The sequence below is a fragment of the Siphateles boraxobius genome, unplaced genomic scaffold (assembly GCF_051911475.1).
Source record: "Siphateles boraxobius isolate OS27281-9 unplaced genomic scaffold, OSU_SipBor_1 77, whole genome shotgun sequence".
Lineage (NCBI taxonomy): Eukaryota > Metazoa > Chordata > Actinopteri > Cypriniformes > Leuciscidae > Siphateles > Siphateles boraxobius.
The window spans coordinates 12,454,867-12,482,730 of NW_027509205.1; the positions used below are offsets into that span (position 1 = coordinate 12,454,867).

General features: G+C 36.2%; 1 protein-coding gene across 2 annotated transcripts; it reads right to left on the reverse strand.

Annotated features, from left to right (window-relative positions):
• Window positions 1–27,864, reverse strand: pik3cd (phosphatidylinositol-4,5-bisphosphate 3-kinase, catalytic subunit delta). 2 transcript variants are annotated; one of them, XM_077218059.1, is made up of 23 exons: window positions 27,552–27,864; window positions 26,147–26,309; window positions 25,053–25,281; window positions 24,148–24,374; window positions 22,232–22,411; window positions 19,340–19,495; window positions 18,511–18,600; window positions 16,853–17,071; window positions 14,857–14,953; window positions 14,505–14,635; window positions 14,329–14,379; window positions 13,940–14,107; window positions 13,390–13,511; window positions 9,853–9,996; window positions 9,664–9,763; window positions 8,986–9,164; window positions 8,114–8,214; window positions 7,906–7,984; window positions 7,503–7,670; window positions 5,594–5,717; window positions 4,361–4,506; window positions 3,815–3,947; window positions 1–1,699 (listed from the first exon to the last, which is right to left on the reverse strand). In XM_077218059.1, exons 2-23 carry the CDS (start codon window positions 26,285–26,287, stop codon window positions 1,565–1,567), a joined length of 3,120 nt encoding a protein of 1,039 aa, XP_077074174.1. In that variant the 5' UTR covers window positions 26,288–26,309; window positions 27,552–27,864; the 3' UTR covers window positions 1–1,564. The 2 variants fall into 2 exon arrangements, with proteins under 2 accessions (XP_077074174.1, XP_077074175.1); XM_077218060.1 differs by having other exon boundaries at window positions 26,147–26,306; window positions 27,552–27,830.

Sequence of the window (27,864 nt, forward strand, 5' to 3'; positions counted from 1 at the left end):
TCAGTTTCAGAATCAATAATTTATGGCAAAAATGAGAATGAATAGCACATTTTCATAACTCAAATCATCTTGGTAAAAATTTGTAACAAAGCAGTCATGTTTAAAAACTAAAATAATACATTAGTAAACCAAGATATTCAAGATCCCAGATTTTCACACCGTGAAGTGGTTAAATATCATGGCACATAACCAAAAACAAAATAATGTTGATTTGGACAAGACCATAGCAAGAAAGGTACTCGGTTAGTAGTCCGATAGACGCTAATCAATACCTTAACAAATGCTAAAATTCATTCATGGATTCATTCTATGTTAAAGTTGTTTTTCAGTCCACTAATCTTCCTTCCATTATTAAAACTGTATGCAGTGAGTGTTTTTATAGGACTTATATATATATATATATTAGATGGATTTTACTTTTTATCTCTTCTTTAAAAATTCACATTCTAGAGGACATTTAAAGATTCAAAATAAACAACATTTACACATATGATGAGAAAAACAGGTAGCAGTAGATTCAGAATACTGTGGTGATGCATCCTAGAACTAACTAAGGTTCAACCGGAAGAGAAAACAAGCTTGACTGACTCAATATTCAAAGTAGGCACGCAATTACCAGGTGTCATTTTCTACAGAGCAACAATATTCCAGTTTTGCCCTGATTTATAGTACAGTAGTACAATGCATACATTTCACTAAACAAAAAGCACACTCTTTGGACATGTCTTTAAGATGGCTTGTGTCTCATCCCAAAGGCACAGAATACCCCACAAATACAAAATATTTAAGGCTTATTTCTACACTGACATACAAAATGTCTTCTCATGTACACCACTATACAAAGGCTTTCCTCATGAACAATTTTCCTATTATACAAATAATTCAAATGAAAAAATACTGTTTTAAGGAATGTAAATATACGTATGATACACAAAAGAATATGTACAACCAAACACGCTAATGTAAACAGAAACAAAAATCCTGAAACGAAAATGTAAACGATATGAAAACACTCAAGAGTGTTTTTTTCTTCTGAACAATTCAATTATTTTATGCTGTACAGTTAGAAATTATAAATACATTAATCTCGCTTGCTCTTTGTGCAGGTACACAAGTGTGACAGAAACAAACCAGAGATGCAAGGTAAATTAGTGGCACGCCAATAGTTTGTTAAATTAGTAGCTTCAATTCCCAGTGCATTGTGTTGCAAATTAATTAATTTCAAGCAGTTGGTCTCCTTAAAACAAATGTATAACATCATTTACTATTACGTCACAGATGTAAACATTCGCTAAACAGCTGTTGATGTGTGTACTTCCCTGCAAAAGCAAAACGCAGGACCTTTTTTTTAAGTCAATTTCTGAATTTTGAACAGAATCTGGTCATATATCGGTCATAACTCAGTTTAGTTACTGCATTTTGCTTTTGCACGGCACTATAATGCAATAAATGCCAGACAGCAGTGCAACATATATTCTGTTCAAAGCTGCATTGGTTTAAATCAAAACTCAGCATCAAGAGGGTTTCGGTCGATCTCCCGTAGCGATTTGTGATCGATCGCTGTTTATCTGTTATCTTTGGCAAAACTGTGCATCATCCAGTTCACCTTGGTCTTCCAGCTCTCTCTCAGAGCTTCATTAAATTTCACTTTAAAGTTCTTCAGTGCTTCCTCCTCAGATTTCCCCAGTGCCAAAGAGTCCTGTAAGAACAAAAATGTAATGAAGGTGGAAAATGGAAATTCACCAGTGCTGAACATATTCTGTATCTGCCTAGTCATACTCATTATTCCTCATGTATAAAACTTCCCGTAAAGTTTCATCCTAAAGTTAGATTTTACATACGCACAAAGGTTTTCCGATTTATAAAACCATGTTTATGGCAAACCCTGTGCAAAAGTCCCTTTATAAAACACAGTCAGTAGAAGATCCACCCGGTCTCCTCCTCAAAATAGCCATATAGCGAGCTACAACAGCAATTTTTTATATGCATAACATAATTTGCACATAATTTCCATGCATACTCCCATCCAATTGATACCATGTTTAACGGGACAAGACATTAGGAAAAAATTAGATATGGATGTGCCGTCACATTACATTGTTAAAATCATTCAGTTGCCTATCCTTGCCTTGTTTTAGAAAAAAAATTAAAAAAAAGAAAAAATTGTATAAAATACATTTCAGAGAATTTTTCAGGGAAGAGTTATTCTCACTGGCCAAATAGTATTTTTAATTGCTTAAAGGCAAAATTGCATAAATATGATTTGCTTAAAGGTAAACATATTTTAAGATGTTTATATATTTTTAAAAGGAAACAATGTAAATTATTGTCTGACTCAGTGTGTCACTGACAAAGCATTAAAAAAAACGTGCATATCTTGTTTTTTAAGAATTTTCTTCAAATTCTAACTTTTGAATACTACGGTATTTTTCAGAATATTCGGAAGACCCTGAAAATGGTTATCATTAGGCTACTGTCTGTCTGTGCACGACACCAACAGCAGAGGTTGTACATGTGTCCGGTGTCATCGGACTTATTCAAACCGGCCAATGGACCATTCGATCACCGAGCGAGTCCTTCGGTGTCTGCCATTATACCATCTATGATGCAAAGCCATCTGCTTGTACGGAGTCAAGTGTGCATCATTGATCATTATTAGTGTGAAACTATTTTCTCAGAAAATTAGTTCTGCGATTTAATACACAATTTAAAACGGAATTATCATGTGCCAAGCAATCTTCGCTAGTTAAAACATTAAAACATCATGCCACAGGAAAAATTGCTCCAAAGCAGCGCATCCACTACAAATAAGTCTATTTAAATTAATATAAAAAATGTTGTAACTTCTGGATAATGATTTCATGAAATTTCAGTGCTTAGATCCATTAATGAGAGTGGCATATGTGTAGGCTATATCAGATGTAAAACAGAGTGTAAATCATTGTTTACTTCACACACTCTAGTAAAAGAGTGCAAACGCGCGGTCTAGAGTGTCCATTCGGTGAGTACGCCTAGTTTATCTTTTATAAATCCCTATATGTGCATGAAAAATTGCATACACATTTCTACGCTCATTTTGTGCATACACAACGTTTATACATCAGGCCCTAGAACTTCTGTTGTCAGTCTGAAGGTTTGGCTAAGCGAGACTAAAAACTTACTGACTTTGCTCACACAGGGTATTACAACTTCCCCAAAAAAAATGCTTGTGCTTTTTTTTGTCTTTTTACTACACATGTGGTGTTCCCGCTCAGAAAATTGCTTATAAATCTCTCCTTATACTACGTTATTGCTAAATCTTTTTATCAACACAGGTGATCATTTATTTTTGGCACTGATTGATCTTAGGTCTCATTGATCTGAGCTTATGCACCATATTTATTTATTTTTAGGTGAATTGGCTTGAGTGAATCTTTTCACTCAAACTCTGAGGTGCATAATCTCTGATCAATGAGGCCTAAAATCAATCAGTTTCAAAATGAAGTATAAAACCTGTCCTAATTAAAAGAAAACCAGTTGTAGCAAATCAGCAATAGTATACGCTCATGATGGAGGAGCGATGATGAACCAGCTGTAAGCCGTTGCCTGTGCTGCATAGCATTTTCATTATTTAAGGGGCAAAGCAATGAAGGGAGGTTGTGTTTGTTTGGGTGTCGATAATACATTTGTTTTAATCATATTCTAATAAAAAATCTGATATATAAAATTGTTCCCTAGTTGTCCGCACTTTAGATTTGATATTTCATGCTTGTAAAGCACTAGAGAAACTCACGAGTAATATATAATAAACCGTCTGTCCTGAGGTAAGTCTTACCTTTAGATACTGTATGTCTTTGGAAGAACTGAGTTCAGGGAGTCCTGCAGCTTTCATCAAGGTAAAAAGATTCACAAAAAGGGTCCCATTCCGGCAAAGAATCTTATAGGCTTGTTCGCAGCAATCACGAAACCTGGCAAAGAGAAGCAAACATGAACACTTTTCTTTTTCAGTTCTGAATTTTACATATTCTCTTTTCCAAACCCTTCTATTTATTATCAGGTTTAGTTTACATATATATGTAATCTGCCTCAAGGTTATAAGCAGCCAACAATATAAGCAATTTTCTGTAAAAAAATAAATAAATAAATAAACAGGTTCAAAATTAACAAAAAGCCGTTTTTAAAGCTTCTTTTGTGTGAAAATTTTAGACAGGTGTTGAACATTTGATAAATATTACACTATACTACTGTAGAAGTTTAGAATGGAAGAAACTCTAAATGAAACTCAAAATAAGCAAACACGCTTTGAGGCATACATTTTGAGAATTAAGACATTATTATTTACATCTTATTTTTGAGTTGTTTATAAAACATATGCACTGACCGTTCAAATTTCTCGCTGTTGTTGGTCCGTCCCTCCTGAATTACATGGACAAAGTCATATGTCAGAATGAAAGGCACACGTTCCCTGTTGATCCCGAATTTGCTCTTGAAGTTCCCCAAAAAGTGCCCAAAATCTATGTGGAATAACTGCAAACAATACAGATACAGAGAAAATATCATTCATAACTTACAAAATTATTTATTCAAAATGAAAAGACCATTATAAAATTGCAGCAACCCTTGATTATGTGAAATAGAATGAAAAGTGCAACCCATGTTACGGCATTCATATTGATGACTGGTGCCATCTTGTGATATAATTTATGTACACAGCACTCGTGAGTAGGAATGGGCAATACCACTTATTTTGTTTTCGATACGATACCAATACCGATACTTTCAAGGCCAATATCGCCGATACCTTCAAGGCCAGTATCGCCGATACCTCAAAACTGAACTTTAACATTTAAACATTTCTTAAATTATTGAATTACTAAGAGTAAAATGGGTTATGATACCCACTTAACATTATAATTGAAAGGCATTTTTATGCCTTAATTGCAACTTATTAGATTAAATTTTTGTTTACACATGGTTAAAACGTTTACTTGTAGTGGTAACCATGGAAATCTCCAAAATATTAAAGGACTAGTTGAACTATGGTCACTGTATTAATGGTTCATTTTCATAAGGGACTGCCAGTGACAGGCTGTTGCACCCATAAAATGCAACCTTTTTATTCTGTCAGTGTATGATTTATATTAACATTAGTTACATAATAGAACATCAGTATGAACTTGTCTTTTAACACTGAAATTAAAAACAATTTAATTGCACAAACTAAGTAGGCTACAATTTAAATTTGTTTATTGTGAAATAACTCAAACATATTATTTTTTTCTGTCTTCTGTTTAGCATTGTTCTGGCCTGCGTTTTCCAAAAGCATCAATGGTTTCTTATGATACTTTTGGGAAACGCAGCCCTGTTTGAATGCATTGTCGGCAGTGTCTGAACGCTCTCTGTGATTGATTGTTTATGACCTGCAGCATTTGTGTGTGTTCAGATGAGCAGGAAAATAGTTCTACTACACAATTATTCACTAACATAGGTTATTCGTCCAATTCACTGCATATTGTACGCATTCAATTTCTTGTCAAATAAACAAAATCACTGACAAAAATACTTTATATCGATACGCCAATCCGTACTCGTGAGGCAATGAGTTCATTCTTACCTGACCCGTTTCCCTGATCATGATATTATCACTGTGACGGTCCCCAATTCCCAGGACATATGTGGCTACACAGTAGCCTGCGCAGGATAGGGTGAATTCCTCAATGGCTTGATCCAGTTTATCGCTGAAAAATATAGAAATAATAATATTTTAATTCATATAATGATTGATTCATTCTCATTCCTGCTTCCTTCCAGTTTGGTAACCAATTAACATGCACACGTTGGGTTTCCATGTTTTCCATAGACTGTGTTTATACTCTGTATGTAACTATATTCTATCCCATTACCCTACCCTTAAACATACACACATGCAAACATACATAATTAAACTTCAATATCATAGCATCTCACTATCAACTAACATAAATGTATGTAAAATAAATGTAATAATTTATAAAAATGCATTATAAAAATAAATGTATTTGTTGTATGTATATTTATCTACACACACACACACACAAATTCTTTAGCACAGTGTTAGAAAATTATCTGACAGAAACAAGGCTGAAAATGTTTGTCAATTTATGACTCAATCAAGAAATTCAATGTTAATATGCCGGGTAAATATGTAATGCTTCTTCCTGTTGAGCCCTCTTTCCACATCATTCCACATCATTCCACAAGAATCCATACTAGTAAGACTTTCAATTTGACCTTCTCATATCAGTAAAAAGCCATTTAATGGCTTTTGATAACCCAGACAGTGTCCGAAAGGAACATTTGCTGAACACCAAAGGAGAGTAAAAATGGGCAAGTTTTTAAAATAAATAAAGTTCCTCGTCAAACCATCAAAACTCACATCTTGTGCATTATTCTGCAAGTAACACAATGACCTGTGGTTTTACTGTAGTCATGAAATTATATGAAAACCATGCAATAAATAAAAATAAAAAATATGTGCAAGAAAAGAAAAAAAACATTTACAGGGTGTCTAGGGTTACATTTGTACCCTACGTCACAGATACAGTAAATAGCTCAAGCGCATCAAATAATGCATTATTTGATGACATATTACTTATGTCTCCTTTCGTTTCTTAAAGACAAAAATGTCCCATACTCTGATGTAAATAATTATTTATGACATAGAATAACATTTACAGTAAGTGGACAACCAGCGAACAGAACTGGATATGTCCACAGGGGATATATCTGTTTCAGACATTGAAGCCATCAATGTCTATAGTCTATCGCACTCTAGTTTCAGGAGTTCAAGAGGTCATGTATAAACAGGATACTTCAGAAAAAGAAAAAAATCATGCATGCATCATAGTGAGTTGCTGTTTTGTTTTTTTGGTTAGCCACATACACTTACCAATAGTAGCTTTGTTAGTTGCCTAAATACTAAAACATCACAGAAATGATGCAGGGTCAGTCATGTCCGCAATTAAACTATATAAATAAGTGCTGCCTGATGCCAAAGGTTAGTTTGACCCCAAAAAGACCCCCAACACTCAGAACTTCTCTAAACCAGAGCATTCCAGAAAAGGTCTTTTTTCCCCACATTCTTACATATACAACTTGCAAAATGAGAATGTTACACAATACAATAAGCTTTGTGGTTTCATCTTAGTGCTCAGCTTGTATCCTTAGCTGTCATTATCACAAAACAATATGCACATCAAGCCACTTTGGTGGAAAACACCTGCAGTAGAAGCAGAATGCACAGTAAAATTACTCCAATACTGCACCTTCTGCAACCAAACTGCTTTTGATGTTACACTATAGTTTCACATAAACCAAAAGGTCAAATGAGCCAAGAGAGGTTTAACCTTCTAAGTGAGCTTTGAGAATAGAAAATGGCATGCACGGCTCCAGCAAATTCAACGAATTATGTTAAATTTGGTTACTACGATACGCATAGTTGCAGCGATCACACAAGATGTAAGGTTAGAGGGTTTGCTGCTCACCCTGGGTTCTTCGATTTGAGCCAGTTGAGAAGAGCGTCCTTATTGAAGGCAGCAGTGGCTGCACTGTTACTGTTGTTTCTCTGGATGTTTGCAATAGTGTCCGAGTTTTTCACCACCTCGATGAGACCCGTTTTATTCCCGGTTGACAGGCATCCATAAGGCAGCATTCTGAGACCCAATAAATGAACATTAATGGAAAGTATTTATTTTAATGCATTGTAGTGCCTTAAAAGATGTCAAAGTCTAAAAATGATTATATACATACATATGTATATAATATTTTAAATATTTTATTTAGAAATAAATAAATAAATATTTTGTAAGCGCTTATACATTCTATAACACTCAATTTTATGCAAATTTATCAGCTTGACGAAGTTGAAACAAAGTTAACTATACAAACCTGAGGTCAAGACCTTCCGTTTTCCATAGAACATCCATCAGCTGAATCATCTGAAGGGTTAGCATATCCTGCCTCAGATCTAAAAAAAATTGAGAAAAGGGTCAACGTGTTTTCAATCACTAATTTACAAAAACAAAAACAAGAAGAATTTTGAGCTTTGAATGCAAGCAAAAAATTAGGCACTGGCAGCATGGCTCTATATCCATACCGTCTCCATTCTTGAAGATAATGCCCACAGTTTCATTTTTGTCCTTGTACATCAGCCAGAGAGGTTTCATCTTTGAGTCCATGAACTTACACTTGTCAGCGCTGAAACAAAAAAGATTAGCATCAAGAAATAGCACACATTCACACATGGTTGCAAAATAGGCTTCGCTTTCTGGTAGCTGTTTTTACGCGACTTGTATGCAACACATATGATCATTTAGTTGCATTACTGAATTAAAATGATTGCTTCAGTAATATTACATCATGTCGCAGATTCAGTTACAGCTTAGAAACAAACTCTAAAATCTTAAAAATGCATAATGAGAGATTACCTGGAAAGAGCGTTATCATAAAATCTACATAGCTAAATCACACGCCATCTGTGGCATGTTAAAGGGACAGTTCACACTCAAAAATTTAATTCTGTCATCGTTTACTCACCCTCATTGTTCTAAACTTGCATAAGTTTTTTCTTCTGATGAACACAAAAGGAGATATTTTAAAGAATGTTGGTAACCAAACAGTTGCTGGTGGCCATTGACCGGTCTTCTTCAAAATATCTTCTATTGTGTTCAACAGAAACTCTCAATATGAGTGTGAGTAAATGATGACAGAATTTTCTTTTTGGGGTCACCTATCCCTTTAAACAGAGAACTATAATTTATTAACAAGACCTGACACAACAACTTCTAAAAATCTCTTAAGACAACCCAGTAACAATAATATGTTGATAATCAATTTAAAATTAGATTTTTATAACTATAGATACCAGTATCATATCATATCAAATCTCCATTGCAGTGACTTAGACTATACATTTTCATTATTAACATGCAACATATTTATAGATATAGAGAACAACGTGAATGGTACCAGAGTTCACACAGCATGATGCCTGGGTTGAGAGGGCAAACGACCTCAGAGAGCGCTTCCAAGTACGTGTCCTGTTTGATGCACACTTTCATGTCCTCTGTAGTCTGTATCCTGGTCGCCTTCTGACTGCCTGATTTCACAAAGTCATTGAGAGCCTTCATCTTATTCAGAGCCTCATTCTATAGGAGAAGGAGTAGACAATAAGTATATACTATGCAAATCCATATGAACACATCCATATAACTGAATTAAAGCATAGATCTGTCACTTGACAGAAGTGTGATAATCAATATTTGAGAAGGCATGTAAAAACAGCTGCAAACTTTGAGCAGCATAGTGCAGTTCCCCTTCCTTCCAGTGGTTAGGCTATTATTAAACATTCAAAGAAGATATATTCTGCTGCTGCAAAGAAAAACATATTCCAGCACCCCTTACTATTTTTATACATGTATATTTATGTGCTTGAAAGAACAGCCGCTGTTTCTTACAAGAAAAGGCACAACACAAAGTGACAATTACCAGAATGAGTAACTGAGAAAACAAGTCAAGTGCTAAGTTTGGGCCCCAAGTGTCAAAAAGGGCCGTGAGAATGAAAAGTTATAGTTATTTACATCTGGTCACAGCACGTGCGCTAGAGAAATGAATTTGCTTTTCATATAAGGAATAAGTGCAACAAACCTGCTTCATCAAGATCTTAATGTGGTAGATGCACCCGCGACAGTATGCCTCCAGAATAAGTCCAAATCTCAAGCTGACTGATGGCACATGCATTTCTGACCTTTAGAGAAAGCAAAAACAAAGCCTAAATTACACTGAAAGGAATAGGGGCACATCGCTGTAGAGCACTATAAGAAGGTGGATTTATACCTGAGGTGCCAAAACAAGAAGTGACCTATTTTCTTGTTGGCCAGGGCTCTCTCCAGCAAGAAACAGGTCAAGTCGCAATCCAGGTAGGATTCATACTTCAGAACCTGAACCAGTTGCAAGAGGTACTGAAAGAGTTCATCATCACTGTTGAGAAAAAAATCACACGAGATGTAATTACATTTTATTTTAAGCCATTTTTAACAATCTGAAAATAAATCACTATTAACTCTTAATTATCAAATTAAGACACGGCTCAATTCGGTAAATAAACTCTGAAAAAAAGAAACACCCCTTTTTCAGCAAACTGTATTTTAAAGATACTTTTGTAAAATCCAAGTAAGCTTCACAGATCTATATTGGAAAGGGTTTAAACAATGATTTTCATGCTTGTTCAATGAACCATAAACAGTTTTTGCACATTCACCTGTGGAACAGTCCTTTAGACACTAACAGTTTACAGGTCGAATTAATGTCACAGTTCCAATGACTTAGGACACTAAAGAGACCCTTATACTGATTCTGAAAAACAGCAGAAGAAAGATGCATACTCATACCCATGTTGCCCTTATTACATGACCGACAACGTCAGTTACGTTGCTTCAGTGTTATTCACAAATCCTCACTCGTGGCCTCGTGGTATATTAAAGTGTCCATCATATGCACACTTCAGTAGTAGGTCATCCGGGTACTTTTTGCCTACTCTTTTAGGAGTACTGTAAATTCAGACATAGTTCTTTTTTGACATGTTGTTTTTCGCCTAATATACAGTAGGAAAGTATGTGATTTTGAATGCAGACCACATGTCCCCTCAGAACTTGCCATGGTTGGAGAGTGGAATAACATCTCAAAGCAAGAACTGGCAGGTCTGGTGCAGTCCATGAGGATGAAATGCATTGTAGTACTTAAAGCAGTTGGTGGACACACCACATACTGACTGCTACTTTTGATATTGGCCCCCGCTCTGTTCAGGGACTCATTATTCATTTTCTGTTTGTCAAATGTCTGAAATTTGTTTAGTTTATGTCTCATATTTACATAATCAATACAATGTTGCAATATTTACACCTGCAAGGTAGGCTTGGCTGCGATAGTCGGTGATACCGGTGCTACACTGTTCAGTCGCACATCGATTACATCACTTGCTCACCACGGCATGGCCCCCCCCCCTCTTAAATTTTTTATAGTATAAAAATAATTTAGTTCAGTTAGAGAACAGACACAACAATTAAAAACTGAACTTGTCTGCTTAATTCAGCATGAGCCGAACGAGAGTCGCAGCACAGATCACCAGCAGGAGTCAGATTTAATTTATCATGTGACGAGAGTGAGGCCAGCTGACTGACAAGACAATGGCAGAAGATTTGGTTTCAAAGTGAAATGTAAAAGCACCTAATTGGCAATATTGTGGATTTAAACCCAATGCTTATAGATAATGCAAACATAATGTTATAGAATAATAAACCCACCATTCAAGCAATTGTCGCTAATTCGAAGGCCACACTGGAATTCAAAAACTCCAAAACCACGCAACACGGTGATCAGTGTTGGGTGTAACGCGTTACAAAAGTAATGCATTACAGTAACATATTACGTTTTGCTGTAACGCAGTAGTGTAAGGCATTACTAATCAATTTTCAGTAATATTTTACTCTGTACATGTTCGGTAAGGCTTGCGTTACAACAGACTTTTAGTTTTAATTGTAAAACAAACAAACAAAACAAAAAATACAGCAAGACCGCCAGACATTAACGAATGAAAGATGCAAGTAGGCTAAATTACCTGTTCGTGGTCAGTCAATAGCCGCGTGTGATGTCCAAGTCTGTAATTAAAGACTAAATGGCAGCGTCTGATATATTTGTATAGCGATTTATTTTTTACAGGAGTGCCGTGAGGTATAATTTCGGCCTCTGTGCTCACGCTGGCCAGAGGAAAAGCGCCTAATGGTGAAGATGGCATGAAGACTACATTCGCGAGATGGACGTATGCGCATTAGGCTATTCGTTCTTTCTTTTCTTTCTAAACAGTTAGGCTATGTTTATGTGGTATTTTTCATGTTTTCATCACACAATCATGTTTTTGATGCCGTGGTGACGCGTTCATGTAAGGGCGGCGGCGCTGCCGATAAAGCACCTAAAAGCTGTCACAAAGAACCGGCAAAAGATTTTGAAAATGTCAAATATAGCAAGGAGACATGTTGATTGTTTATTAATAAAGTCGAGATGAAGTTGACGATGCTGACTCGCGATCTTCGCAGTATTGAATGCACCAGAGAGAAATGCACATTTCATTTCATAAGCAGAGAGCAGTCTGTTTTCTTTCGTTTTGAATTGTTCTGTTTACAAGTAGACATTTCAATATAGATATATTTTTCAGGTCTGTACAATTAATACAAAACGAAATTCACTTTAAAGAAAGGCTTCGTGTCTTCTGTGTAAGGTGTCTGTGAAAGTTTTAAAGCAGTCTTTTAGTGCCGCTTCAGAGCGGTCGCGTCCGTAACGGAGAACTGTCACGTCTGTAACATTGTTTTTTCCTCATAAATGCGAACACGAAAAATAAAATAAAATGAATATTTTATGTTCTGTGGAGAGCCAACCCTTCTTCATTAGATTTGCGCAGTATAATTCACAGAATTACAACAAAAAAATCGTTGCCTCCTAAAAGTTAAAGATTTTTTTTTTGTCACACATGACTGTCGATTTCCCTAATATTAAATATAAAACGCATGTGTAGACTGATATTTTTCTAATGTCTGGACTCCTTTCTGGGAGGAGCCTATGGATAAACAGACGTTTCAATATTTTGGTATTAATGCACTTTCTGAGAATTTATATAATTATATAAGTTTTGACTACAAGTCTGCAAATGTCATGTCCATAATGCTGGAATTTCCAAATTTTAAATAATTTATCCTCAACTAGTTTTGTGGTGTAGGTCTACATATTTTATAATGTTAAGTTAACTTCAAATAATACTAATAGTAATTTAAAGATGTGGTAGCATTGGATCTGGACGGTATGGATAACGCTGGGAGTTGGAAGGGGTGTGGCGCCATTCTGCAGGTTCGTTGATCTGAGTGTCGCTATTTTGGTTTCATATCGCATATCGTTACAGCCCTAGTCATTTTAGAATGTTAAGTTCTACTTCTGTATAGTTATTTTTGTGAAAGTAACTCAAAAGTAATACAGGAGTAATGTAACGCATTACAATTCTGAGACAGTAATATTGTAAGGTAATGAATTACTTTTAAATAACAGTAACAAGTAATATATAATGTATTACAGTTTGGAAGTAACTTGCACAACACTGACGGTGATACCGGCATAACCCGTGTTGTCACATGTAGATTAACCGGTGTGAAAATTTCCTCACCGTCACATCCCTACTGCAAAGGGTATTTGAATGCCTCTACAAATGTTAAAAGCAATATGAATAAAGATGCTTTTTCCATCAATTTTCACATGTATGCAAGACAGAGACATGCTCTTTTTTTAAAGCTCTCAACAGAAGGTGATGATTAGAGAGGCAGTGCCACCCACCGTAAATTCTTGAGGCAGCGGATGGTGAAGGAGCGGACATGAGGGTCAGGGAAACTGTAGTCTAGAAGTTCTAGAGCATGTAGAGCGGGCAATTCTTGCCATTTCCGTAACAAACCAACCATCTGGAGAAAAAAAAACAAAAAAACGCAGAGTGAGTGTACAACAGGCTCTCAATCCATAAAGTTAGAAAAACAAGCACTCTGGGTGGTGGTTGTTTTTAATGTAATGTCATTTAATTTGGAAGTACTTTTCCTTTTTTATTTTCAAAAATGAACTTTTTAACAATGATGACATGAAATAAAAGGATAAATTCTGTTTTTATTGTGCTTTATAAATAAATGATTGATTATGAAATATTTTTCTTTATTTATATTATTAATTATTTTGTTTTGCTTTTTTGGATACTTGTTTAACTGAGAAAATGACTACCGGTAAAATAAATTCATATAAAAACATATATATGGTACCTTTTATATGGCATTCCTTAAATATTTCGATTTTTCACTGCCTGCAAAGAATCATATCCCAAGGAACAAGTGGTTCATCTTACCTGAGCCACGTCCTCATGTTTGTTCCACTTAGTGATGAGGAGGAGTTTGGAGAGGCTCTCAGGGTATCGCTGCCTCACTTCTCCTCGTAACTTCCACAGAAGCTCCTTCTCATCCTCAAAGAACTCTGTGTAGTTTTTATTGTCTACAATTTCTTTCAGTTTCAGGTGCTGAAAGAAAAGTCAATTTCATTGGAGATTAAAGACTTTTAAAGTAGTTTTAGCATCTCTAGCGCTATGAATAAATCATTGGAAAAAGTTCAATCTTTTAGCAAACCACAACTCCTCTTAACAGTGTTGTAGACATACAGGCCCTACTGTAGTAACTATTTCCCTTTCATGATAGATCTGCATAATTCGCCTCTAACAAACCAATGAATGCTATTTCTCACCTCTTCTTTTGTAGCAACAACCTTTTCACCATTCAGACCCAGTTCATTCAGCTGAAAATAATAGGAAGATAATGATTGAGCATCTGCACACTATTTTCACAAATGTACGTATATATCATAAGACATTATGAGAAGAACACAACTATTAAGGAGAACCACAAAAAAATAATAATCACCTTTTCTATTGGAGGATAATAAAGGGGGTGTGGTCTGATACTGGGAAAGCGAATCAGGAGACCAGCCGTGCTGTCAATGTTTGGATTTTTCTCCACAGTGTCCATAGGATTCAACAAATCACCTTTATCATCTGAAAATAAAAGTGATTGACCTGTTTAGACCTAAACTGAGGTCCCTAGATAAAAAATAACTATTCAAAATAAGGAAACTTGGATTTGCACAACTCTCAGCAATACTAGATTATCACTCCTGTGAGATATTTTAGGGGTTCTGCAGTACAGAGTCAGAGACTGAAGGTCAAACCAAAAAAGAAGCTGCAAATAACATGAGCTACTGTTCATTTTAATGTACCTGGGACTGATGGCCATGTGGACAGAGAAAATTCTCCAGTCTTCAGCTGGTCCTTGTAGTCAAACACCATCGTGTTAACCCAGGCCAGTGGGCAGTCCTGTGAAAAGAAGGGCCATTTGGAGGTATATAAACCATATTGACATTGCACTTAACACAACATTCATTTAATGTGGGAGAGGTGACATTGTCATCTAAACAATGCTGTACACTATGTTTCAGTTGTGGGAGGTGACAATTTAACTGACTAACCAAATATTCCAGTAACAGCAGCAGTGATTTCCAATATACCAATAACACAAATCTAATACTTCCTGTGTATGACTGTGAGTGTAGTACAGTTTTCAAGTTCAGTGCTGCTACTTGTGCAGAAGGGCATTTCTGCATTCACTCAAGTATTTTTAGAAGGGGCAGGTGAAAGCTTAAGAAATCATGAAATTGTTAAAGGAACACTCCACCGTTTTTTGGAATTGGGGTTATTCACTGTCTCCCCTACATTTAGATAGGTGGGCAAATGCATTTTTGTCTCAGTGCATGCATTGTCTTAGTCTGGCAGTGCCGCCCCGCTAGCTTATCTTAGCATAATGAATGGAATCCTTTGTTGCCGGATAGCATGTCGTGAGTAAAAGTTATCAAAAACCCCCCACCCAAAAAACGAATTACTTCTTGTGGCCTGCTTATTCACAACGAGTACAAATAGCAATGTAGATTAAGACTAGGCGATTTCCTAGGCAGATATTGACTTGGGACTATATGGGGGGAAGCACAGGCAAAGCACTGCTACTTGGGCACAGAGATATCACACAACACCTGAAATAAAGCTTGCCACAAAGAACAGGCAAAAGTAATGATTATGCATGAAACATTTGAATTGTTTATTAATAAATTAGTGTCTTCTATGTCAGCGTTTGCTGCAAAGATAAAGTTGGCGCAGTAGTGAACGCGCCTATAGAGAGAAATGCACACTTCTTACGAATTAGCCAAATTAACAAAAAAAAGTTTCAATTCCAATTCAATTATCAATATATCAATTCAATGTCGCCTAAATCTACAGTAACGGTATATACACGTTTTTAAATCTTAAACATGATTCAGAAGAAATTATTTATAAATAACGTAGATGAGTTTGAACTTTAGCAAATACATTTTAAAATAAGGATTATTATTGGAATCCAACATCTACATGTAAATATTCAGTCAATATCTTGAAATAATTATAAGGTAAAAAGAATCTAAATATTGAAATCAATAAGGCTTAAACCTACATAGTAACAGCAGATATAAATACACTTTTAAACTCTTAAATGTGTTTCTGAAGTATTTTATAATAAATTTGTTTAAATTCATTTATAATTCGAAATAAATTGTAGAATAATTAAGAATAGAATTTCATGCAATACATTTCAGCCAAACATAACTTGTACATTGTGAGAATAACAGGAGACATTTTTTTCTTCATGTGTTACACCCATGTGGACTTCTTCTCTAGTTCGCTGAAAGTGGACTTCTTCTCTAGTTCGCTGAAAGAGAAGTAACACTGAAAGCAGAAGTGGATGCGTTGGCGTTGAGCCACGGCAGCCCACCACCATATACACACAAACACACACACTTTGACACCTGGGAATTTCAACACTGTGCCTGCATTTGAGAATGCACGCTATCTTTCAGAGAACAGGCCATGAAGAGATGGGCTGAGGAGTTCTGATTTGACATCAACTAGCTGCTCTGTCCTAACGTTTAACTTGGGTTACTCACATTAAGCATGCAATGGACCACAGTATCCTGTCATAAGGGTTTAAATAATATTGCATCCTGCTGATTATTCTAGCAATGATGTGTATGTGCAATTGACTTGGAAACAACATTCACTGGGAACGTGTTCGGCATCCCTGCGTGTCAAACACTCCAAGTATGGCATCTGTTATGTGTCTCATCTCTCGTCAGTCAGCATGTTGGTTGCTAAGTGACTCGTTTTCTGTTGAAATGAACTGAAACATACCGCTCTTTTGTTTTTCTTCTTGGTAGGGCGCTTCTTGGTCTTCTCGATGACGCCATAGAGGGCAAAGCAGAGGCGGCTCATACGAGGCAGGTCACTCACGCTGATGTCGAACACTAATTTCTGGTCCCATACAGGTTCAGAGCAAACGCTGACCTCATTACTGGTCACCACTTTGCACAGGAGCTCACTGCCATGAAAGAGGCCAGCCTGAACCACCAGCTGAGAGAAAGATAATGATTGCAGAGCAGGAAATTAGTCTCAAATCTCCTTAATGAGTACAGTTTTAAGGAAAGGAAACTTCCTTTCAATGTTTTTTTTAAATGAAAGCATGTATGAATGAATGTAGTGAGTTATGAGGAAGTAAATGAGTGTCTGGCAAGAAAAACAAGTTAGGGAGAACAACTTGTTACACAGCTCAGTTGTCACAAGGAATATGTTTTCTCTGGCAGTGGTTTTGTTTGTTTGAAACAAGTTCAAAACCCTCTTAAATTAACTATAATTTATACTTATAACAATTTAACGTTTGTGAACTCAACTTTACAAACTTAAACTTTACAAAATGATCATATTTTAATATAGATGTTGGGTAAACAAATAACCACAAAAAATATATATATTCATCACACTGTCAACTACATAGTAAATAATAAATGCTGACACACGTCAAGCTGTCACACGTTTTATATTTGTGCTGTTTTATGGATTATTTTGTCCTTTACAATCATTTTATTTAGTGGCATTCCCATTGACAGAAATTAAAACTTTTTTTTTTATCTAAGAAATATAGGTAGTAAAAGTGACAAGAAGTCCCTAGCTTTCCTATAGCCACCACAGTTTTCACTTAGTACAGCAGGGCACAAATAAAATGTGTGAATACTTCCTTTAAGACTGAAACAGAAAATATGCCAGAGAACAAAACTTATAAAGGTGCTAAAACAAATCTCGATTCAAGAGCTCTTTGGCAAGAGACAAGCAAACATTGGTGAAAAATAACTACTGAGAAGAAAGCAAACATAACACTAGAAAAAAAAAGAAAAAAAAGAAGAAGAAAAAAAAAAGCACAATGAGCGGCAGAGAAATGTTGATACGCATCAATTCAAAAGCCTGAACTTTCATTCTTACATTGATGAAAGCCAGAAATTCTTTATTAAACAGTTTTCTTTGAAAACAAATTACAACACAAGCAGATTTTTGCATGGAAAAATGCTTTGTCATGCAAATGTATTTAACATTGTACACAACTCCAATAATTGTGCCTCAGGCTAGATTGAAAAAAACAACAATAATAATCTAACCAGCCTACATGCTGTTCTTATGAATATTTTAAAATAGAAACAACCGTCCAATGTCTGTTAACTTCTCAGACAAGCAAAAAGGAGATGCAAGTGGTGAACATAAGCAACAGTGCTAGCCTTTTCTAAGAATCTAGGCCCAAGAGAGAGAGCCGTAAAGCCAGATAGTCACTCCCCACTTCCTGTTTTGATGTTTCACTTAACCGCTTCTGATGAATTATGGGAAATGTGTGGTCAGGGTCACATGACCACAGTGTTCATGATTTCACCCCTCACTACCTGCCACAGTTGACACGCTCAACAACATAATGTGCATCCCACAAACAATATACAAATGCAAACAAACAAACAAACAAGCAGTTTTACCTTCATGCCCTCATCCGCATTCACTCGGCTACCCTGTAGAAGGTATATATGGAAAGGCTCCTGAATGGACCACAGCGAAGATGTGTTTTGCTGTTGAGAAGAAAATATACACAGTACTTAACATTTTAAACACATATTTTCTTTGTCATTTTTTCATATTTTTATTGCAAATTAAAAAGCTAGTGTGGGAGGTACGTCTGTGCACGCATTTCAACATGCTTAACAGTTACAAACAAACAAAGAAAACAAAACCAAAAGGAGGAGGAACTAACATGTGTATGAATCCAATGTTGCGAATGTAAACCAAGCAATGAATTTGGTTCAGTATCACTCTTTCATCTAATATCGGAATATCATATACATCAGGCAAACCACAGGACAAACGTACTTCAACTGCTAACAAATTGTAGACTATTTTGAAGCTATTTTAGGGGGCAATATCTTTATAAATACATAACTTGAATAATACAGGCTACAATTTATTTTTACAACCAAGGCAAGGCAAGGCGAGGCAACTTCATTTAAAGTCAATTTAAATGAAATCTCCAAATTAACTAATTCACTACAGAGAATCATAGTTCCCAAAACAAAAAAAAGCTTATACAACTAGAACAGATAAACATTTATGCTCCATCTCATTAATTCAAAGCACTTCCATGAAGGGGTCACAGATGTCCAAAAATGTACCATGGGTAAATGAAAAGTATGTCGCACTGCAAATCGATTTCACAGAGGTTAAAGTCTACAACACAAGCTAACAAGAAGAAACGTGACAAGTAGTTCCCCTGTTAATAACAGATTGTGTTCCGGTGTAAAAGTGCCATCTCACCCTTTTCAGAGGCAGCGGGGGCGGTTTGGACTGAGCACGGCTTCTGGACACCTGATTATTGAGGCCACCCTGTTCCTCCTGGTACTTGATGATGGCTGAATGATGCACCACAGTCAGATGTGGTGTAAGACCTCCGTGCAAACATGTGAAAATATACTGTGAGAGAAAAAAAAAAGACCATAAAATAAAGAGAAAAATAGCTCATTTGCTCAAGACACGCTGTTGTGGGACAAACAGGTACAAATCATGCCCTAAATCCATCTTCTTCTTATAATTTATTGTCATCTCTCCACTTTCACAATCAATATAATGACAAAAACTCCCAAAAACTGAATGAGGTAGAGCAAAGAGACACATAGAAAGATGGAAAGGGACTGAAACGGCAGCCGAGGTACAGATGGTTTTATCAGTTCCTGTTTTCCAAAATGTAGACTATAAAGACTGGACCAGATCCAGTACTCCTCGACTAATCATCGTCAGATCCTGCGGCCTGTTCATTTAGGTAGCGTAATGCAGCTGAAATCACATTATCCTCAACGTAGTTGATGTTTTGAAGGCTGGTAGAGATGTATGACTCATCTTTGCAGGTACAAGCAGTTTCTAAATCAACAACTGTTTCAGAGCCGTGAAGTTCTACGATGAATTCAGACAATGGCCTCTTTACATTGCAGCAAAATTAAATAAAACTCGCAAAACAATAAGACAAGATATAAAAAGACATGGAGTAGACATCAGTGATAGCTGGGTTGTATGTGCTCGTCTGGGGCAGGCTGCTACTGACGCAACTTACAACTTACTAAATATTTTTGAGTGAAAGAACATTATGTGAATAGATAACATTGCTAACGGCTCTTCAACACGAACCGGTCCGTGTTGAGCATGTCAAATAAAATCAATCATAATACATAAATGTAATTTCTTTACATTTATGTAAAGGTTTTGCGGTTTTATTTCTTGTTTTAGCTGAATGGGTGTGGCCTTAAAGAAAGTGCGAACTACATGGGAGTGCTCATTTTAGCTATTTATGGAAATGTATGTTTGTTTTATCCGTCCTATTTATAGTATTTATTTGTTCGTTTTAACTCTTGTTCTTAATCATCTTATGTATCTATTTATTAATCATATGGTGAGGCAAGGGTTCATTTTAAGACAATGGTATGTTCCAATTATCAAGTGGGTCAGCCGTCATTAGTGGAAGGGAGGATTGAAGGACGGATCATGGTATTAGAGATTTAAACTAGGTTATTGAAGCGTTGTCTGAGCGCACCGAAACTCTGTCCTCAGATGCAGAGGAGAGTTTGTATTTTTTTAGTACACAGCAGTTCTAGTTTTTAGACTGTTTTAATTGTTAACCTGTTTTTATTTCTCTTAACCATATTTTTTTCCACATTCGCTTTAAAATTTGGACAACAAAATGGCTCCCGTCCTTACATCAGGTTGTGATTCTCCTTAGTGACCACTCGGGTCCCTATCACATATCTATTATGTTATTCATGATTAAGTAGTATCATATTTAATGGAAATATATTTTTGTCCCATCAGTTACATGAGGCAAAAAAGTTAGAATGAAGAATAAAAAGAAATTCAGAGCATTTAAACAGCATCTGTTATCATATTTGAAGGCTGCTATTGGATCACTGAGGGTAAGCGCCATATAATGCGACTACGCATTACTTTACAGAGAGCTTACGACCTACTTGCTATGTTCTTCCTTAAAAGCAAGCTTTTAAATGTTGTTTATATGTCTATGTGGTGTTTTTTTAATGATGCTTTAAGTCAAACCATGTGCAAATTCATAACTCAACACCACTGCTGAGTATTTTAGCTTTAAACTGCAGAGAACCAATAACAGTCTCAAAAACACGGTTTGAAATCGCTGGTGTTTGTGACATCACAAACTACCTCGCAACCAATCACGTCAATGTGTGGATCTCTGAGCTTGTGTGATTGACTGGAGGCGGGGCTAATTTGCATCTGCATAGAACCGCGTATACTAAATAAATCAAGAATTTTAAGGCATGAATAAAAAAAGGAAAAAACTTTTAAATATGTCATTTTGGTGATCAAAGATGAGTTTTAAGGGATAAAATTATTGAATACAGGGGGACTTAAAGAACAAATGGTGCAACTGAATAAAAAGAACAGAGTAAGGCCGTATGTCCACCAAAGCGTTTTTTAGCACGACTAGCATATTTTTCCAATTGTTTTCAATGGGAGCTCCGCGTTTTTTAAACGCCTTGAGCGTAAGGACACGTGTCCACCAAACGCTCTGCTGAAAACGCCTAGCTATGGGCGCTTGAGAGCGTTTTGGCAACGCAGCATTTTTTCAGTTGAGACACTTTGCTTGTTATGATATGGAATATCCGCGAAAGTGTTACTAGTATCTCATTTCACACATATTTTGTTTCTGTGTTGATTCTATATTAAAATGACGATACACACATGTAACGTATTTTCTCTGGCTCTTGTTTTAAATTATTTTGTTTCGTTATTATGCTTGTTGTTGTCATCTGTTGACGTTGAACAAGCAGATTGTGGCAGTTGGTCGGTGTGGTATTAGTGGGTAAAAAGTGACAGCGATGAGCGCTGCGTTTTACCCCAAATTTGAACATTCTTCATTCTCATGGAATTTAAAAAACGCTGCGCTCCCATTAAAAACAATTGGAAAAATAAGCCAGCTGTGTGAAAAAACGCTTTGGTGGACACACGACTTTAGTTAAAAGCTAGCTAGTAGTTACTAAGCCTCTAGTGTGGACTTTACATGCCAATTTAAGTAAGAAGTTACGAATGGCAGCAACCCTACCCTGAAGTCTGAAAGTGTGGTGCTTTCATACGAATTTTAAAGACAATGTAACTCTGAAGTCAAGAAGATGTTGATTTTCAAAGACTTACTTTAAACTGGCAGAGTGGATATGTTCCATAAATGAACTCCAATCTCCCGTTAACCTGAAGAATGTAGTCCTCTGGCTTCTCCTGCTTTGCCGATCTAAACACAGTGGACTTCTTTCTCAGGGCGTTCCGTTTCAGAACCATCGGCAGGTCATGTGGATCTTGCTGGAGAACGAAGCTCTCCTACAAATTAAAAATATGAAATGCATTCAATTAGAAGTTATACTCAATTTCAGCGTTTCTCAGAAAACTCCCCGAAAAGTGACGTAAGTGAGCGTCCATTCTAGCAATATGGGTTCTAGAAACAATTTGCCTATTCATTTACCTTGCCTATTCATTCTTCCATTAGAAGAATTCTACAGAATATGCTGGAACTATTGACAATACATCATGATTATAATATTAAAATCTAACAGCACAACAGTTTTTTTTAAACACTGATAATAATAAGAAATGTTTATTGAACAGCACATCAGTATATTAGAATGACTTCTGAAGGATCATGTGACACTGAAGACTGGAGTAATGATGCTGAAAATTAAGCTTTGCATCACAGAAATAAATTACATTTCAAAATCTAGCTATTAAAAAAGAAAATAGATATTTTAAATTGTAATAATAGTTTGCAATATTACTGTTTTTACTGTATTTTTGATTAAATAAATGCAGTTTTGGTGAGCATAAGAGACTTACCAACCCCAAACGTTTGAACAGTAATGTATAATTTTAAAAATGAATACAATAATGTAGAAATGTTTGTATATTACATAGATAGTTCACCCAAAAAGAAAAAGAAAATTCTGAAAAATAATTTACTCAACCACAAGTTGTCCCAAACCTGTATGAGTTTCTTTCTTCTGTTGAACACAAAATAAGCTATTTTAAAGAATGTTGGTAATCAAACAATTGGATTACCAATAGTTGCCAGTCAATGGGGTACATCAACTGTCTGGTTACCAAAATTCTTCAAAATAGCTTATTTTGTGTTCAACAAAAGAAAGAAACTCATTCAGGTTTGGAACAACATGAGGATGGACTATTTTTCATTTTGGGTGAACTATCCCTTTAATATACAAAAAAACTGAGAATCCAGGACTGCCAAGTTGATTGAGAGTGTGGGGAGACTATATGTTTTGATGGGAGTGGGTGGTCATGGTTGCCATGATCCTCATTTCAATGGTAACAGTGACTTCTCTGGGGTCTGTGAACAGTTTGTGTTATGAAAGCGGTCCTTGGTTCAAAAATGTTGGAGAAAACATGCTCTAGATATAGTAAAAACGAAGAAAACTCCCTCATAATCATTGGTGCGCATAGGGTGAGGTGCACTCACAATAGTATGATTAATTACTCATAAAGCAATTGTTTTTCTCTGCAAATGCGATGTCGAAACAGTCTGGCTTTTGATCCATGCCATGCATTATGAAAACAAGTGTTGCTGGAGTTTTTTTTTTTCACGCTTCAGTTCAGACTCATTACAAAGTTAAAGATCATAGGTACATAACATTCACATTGAGTGGGTGGGGGATTGACAGGCAACACAACACATAAATACTATCAAAGGCCTCACTCTGGAAAACTGGGTCAGTGAGACCCATGTGTGCCTGCAGATGCTGCAGTGACATCATCACCATGTCAAATGTCTCCTGACTGTTGCAATTTGTAAAATCAAAGGCAGAAAATATTTCAGTCTAAAATTAGACTTTTGGGTTTTGCATGTTTTTTGGGGGTTTTGCATGTTATGCATGTGAGGATTAAATTGTCAATGGCTACATAACATGCTAAATTTTACATTATCAACACAAACAAAAAGAAGCTAAATAGAATTATACTTAAGTAATTAATTATCCAAAGGTTAAATTGTGGCATAAAACAATTGCATATGAATATAACAACCCCATGTAAAATATGACTACACTCACCTCACTGCCCTCAAACTTCACATTGACAAGGATCTTCTTAACACTGCGTGATTTCCCAGATTGTGCCACTATAGAGCATGGCTCCAAGTCACATGGGAAGTTGTACTCCATCCACTGATACCATGGCAACATCTGGCGCACCTGAGCACGCTCTTCACAAAACGTCCTCATTTTTGTTCGGAATTCATTTACCTCGTGGTTCTTTTGGGAGTCAAATTCATGATGACCTGTGGAGACAAGGTGGTTAGCTAGTTAGAGTAAAGTCAGAATGCTAAAAATGTGCTGTCCCCCTTTTGATTTTGACTTCTGAAAGTAATTGCAACAAATAATAAAACTACCAAACCTCTTTGCTACAAAAAAAAGGGCTGCAAATCTGTCCTGAAAGTGTTGTAGAAAAAAACAGCAGGGAAGAACAATGCTAAATGCAAATAATAAAACCCACAAATCATATGCTCATGTGTATTTAGCAAAAATAAAAAGGCTTAAAATGACTTTTAAAAGAGAGAAGAAAATACTTCCCATATTTTTTGTTGGTGCCGAGTCCAATGAAACTATGGTATTTCTGAACAAATTCATGTAATACTTGGTAGTAGCTAGTTGAATTAGGCAGAAGGCAACACGACAGACTCTGTGACACGTCCTTATTCTTAAAATCATTAACAAAACCACCCAAGGTAAGAAAATATAAACCGGGAAATGATCGAAATCAGGAGATCTTTAGAAACCAGACGTTCCAAATCAGCCTGTCATGCTCATAAGTTTAAAGAAACACAAATTCGTCTTAACTGCTGGGGAGCAGCCAAAACCACATCATTCTGCTGCAGTGCTGAGTAAAGTCATAGCTGCTTCCATTGTGAACCGCCCGTACAGCTCTGAGGTAAGAAGAGGACCAGTGTGACACAAACCTTTCCCTATAAGCAGACTGATCTGGGTGGTGATGAGCTTCTCCACTCTGTCTCCTTCCCGGGCCACCAGCCTGAGAATTGGCATGAACGGCCGGACGTCACACAGGCGACGCTGCTCGTCTTCCAGCTCCTCCCGCTCTGCAGTCATGTTGATGCAGGTAAAGACGTAGGCATCCGGATCACTTAGGGCACTGAACAGAGGCTCGTTCTTGGCATTCTTCCACACCATCTAAGACACAAATCAAAACTTTAATGTGCTCAATGGGTCTGACAGTCGGTTCATATCATTTTATTGCAGAGCATTTAATAGCAGCATATGCTGTGTATGCTGGTAGGCTTCCTGACCAGCTTAACCAGTAAGACTTCCTTAGTCAACCAGCTTCACAAGAACAAAATATGCATTTTAGGATGGCAAACATCATGCCTATAGTGGTCTACAGCTAAACCAGCAGTAACCAGCACAGAAATAGTCTGTTAAGCAGAGAAGTGTTCAACTTGTCAGTATTTACTTATGTTTTACTAAGCATATTGATTATATCATTGTGGGCTAACTCATTTGTTCACACCAATACTTTTGTGTTCTTGAAATGTCCTACAATGTGAAATGTTGCACTAAAACTAACTAAAAGTATTTAAACTTTTACTTTCATTTTAGTCTTTTTTTAATTAATATGTATTATTTTAACTATTACGGGTGCAGTTTTATGACCTCTTATTAAAGAAGTTGTCTATTCAGCATTTACTCACCCTACGTGAACAAAACATTCAGATCAATGTGAACCGAATCAACTGATTCATTGAAGATTCATTCACAAATTTGACATTACTAGGCCTCTCATGAACTTGTCAAGGAGCTTTAGGGCGAATGTTATGATTTTGTTTATGAATAATGATTTCAATTTTGTTATTTCATCTATTGTACGGACTTGTACGGAGCACATTAGTGGTGGGGTTTTTTTGTCCTTTTTTAGGCTGAAATCTTAACGTTCATTTAAAAAGTCCATGTTATTTGTCAGCTACCCATGTTCTATTACTTCCATGTCTACAAAAACTTGCATTTTTAATGTTCACATTTGGTCAGAAGGTCTCCTCACCTTCTTGATGGCACTAATGGTGTCACTGCATGCTACGGGAAAGTTGAGGTAGATCCCAGTGGGGAGGAGGAACTCCATGTTGAACTGTTGCCGACCCTCCATCTCCCACACATCCTGCATGCCGTAGACCCCCGGCGGCATGGTGCAGGAAACTCATCTACTGCTGAACACAGATAGGCACTTTAGCACAGATCAAGTCAGAAACAAACTGAGCATGCATGAAATGTTTACTAGCTGTTACAACCCACTGAACCAGTTGCACAGAGGCAGGGAGTGACCTCAAGACGTTCCATTAATATTCAGTGAGAAGAGAGAGAAAGCGTGTAACATATGCTGCATAATAAATAATTATTAAGACACTTTGCTTGTAAATTTGTAGCACAAGCTCACTAAAAAATATATAATATAATGTTTAATATCACTTTATCATGGTTAGTAGCAATCCAATGCGAAAGTAAAAGAGTAAATAACGGAATAATTTTAAATAAATAAAATGTAATGGCACAGAATTGTTTCTATGATCACTACAACTTCAATTTATCAAATTGTTGTAACACTATACCTCAAGAAATAAAATGAATATACTGTGAAAAGAGAAGTATAAATATAGTGCATTACAAAATATTTAAATATGCAGCATGAGACTCAATTTTTATTTTGAATATATTATTTTTGAGGCTCATTTTCTACCAATTTAAAGTTTATAATATCTAAATTAGCAGCATATTTATACATTTTCTCTTCTCACACAAAACAATTATATTTTTCACAATATTTATATGCTTACTATCAGTGTAACATGATATGTATGAACCCAATGACCTGCTTAAGGAAAAGAAAATAGTGCATATACTAGAGTATATACTCAATCCAGTCAAAGTAAACAATATTAATCTTTTGTAAATACAAACAGTTCCTTTATTTGCATAAATGAGTTTATATGTGCAAAAATAAAAAATAAATAAACTTAAAGCAGATTTCAAATGCATGTAATCATAAACAGAGGCATGATGTTCCTCACATGAGATTTTATATTAATCGATATGAGATATCATATATGCTGTGCATGTGTCTGTAGCACACACTGCAGCTCTGTGATGAATTGTCAGACTGTATAGGGTTACAAAGCCGGCCGGAGGGCCAATATCCGAGAAACGTGGCGCACATCATCTCACATCTACATAACAATTTCACAAATTGTATACTCTATTTTGCACTATGAGTCTGTCGATAATATATGCTGTATATAAAGTCGTAGCGACAATTAAATCACATTATTTACTACGATTCATTTTAAAATGGCAGGTGTCAACACATCTTTGCGTAAGCCACCACGAATAAGCCTCGTTTCATACTCTCGTGATGGGAAACATGAGACAAAATATGACAGCGAGCGTGAACTTACCTTTAAGCGTCACCGGTGGTTCATTTATCCATCTTCAGAATCAGCGATGCTCCTTTACTTTGACATTGGAAATTGATATCTTCCCGAGGCGTGAATTTCGGTCAAGACGCCAGTATTGGAACGGCGCGAAGTGACAGCAGAAGTGTTGATAATTCTTAAGTGATTGGAGGTGATAAAGTGGCCGTCTGCACTGCGCGTTGAGCAGCGCGTTCCTAACTCGCAGGGATCATCGACATAGTTGTGTAGTGTCTCTCTCTCTTCCTCTTTCTCGCGCTCTCTTGCTCCCTCCCTATCTCTTTCGTTTTCTCTCTCT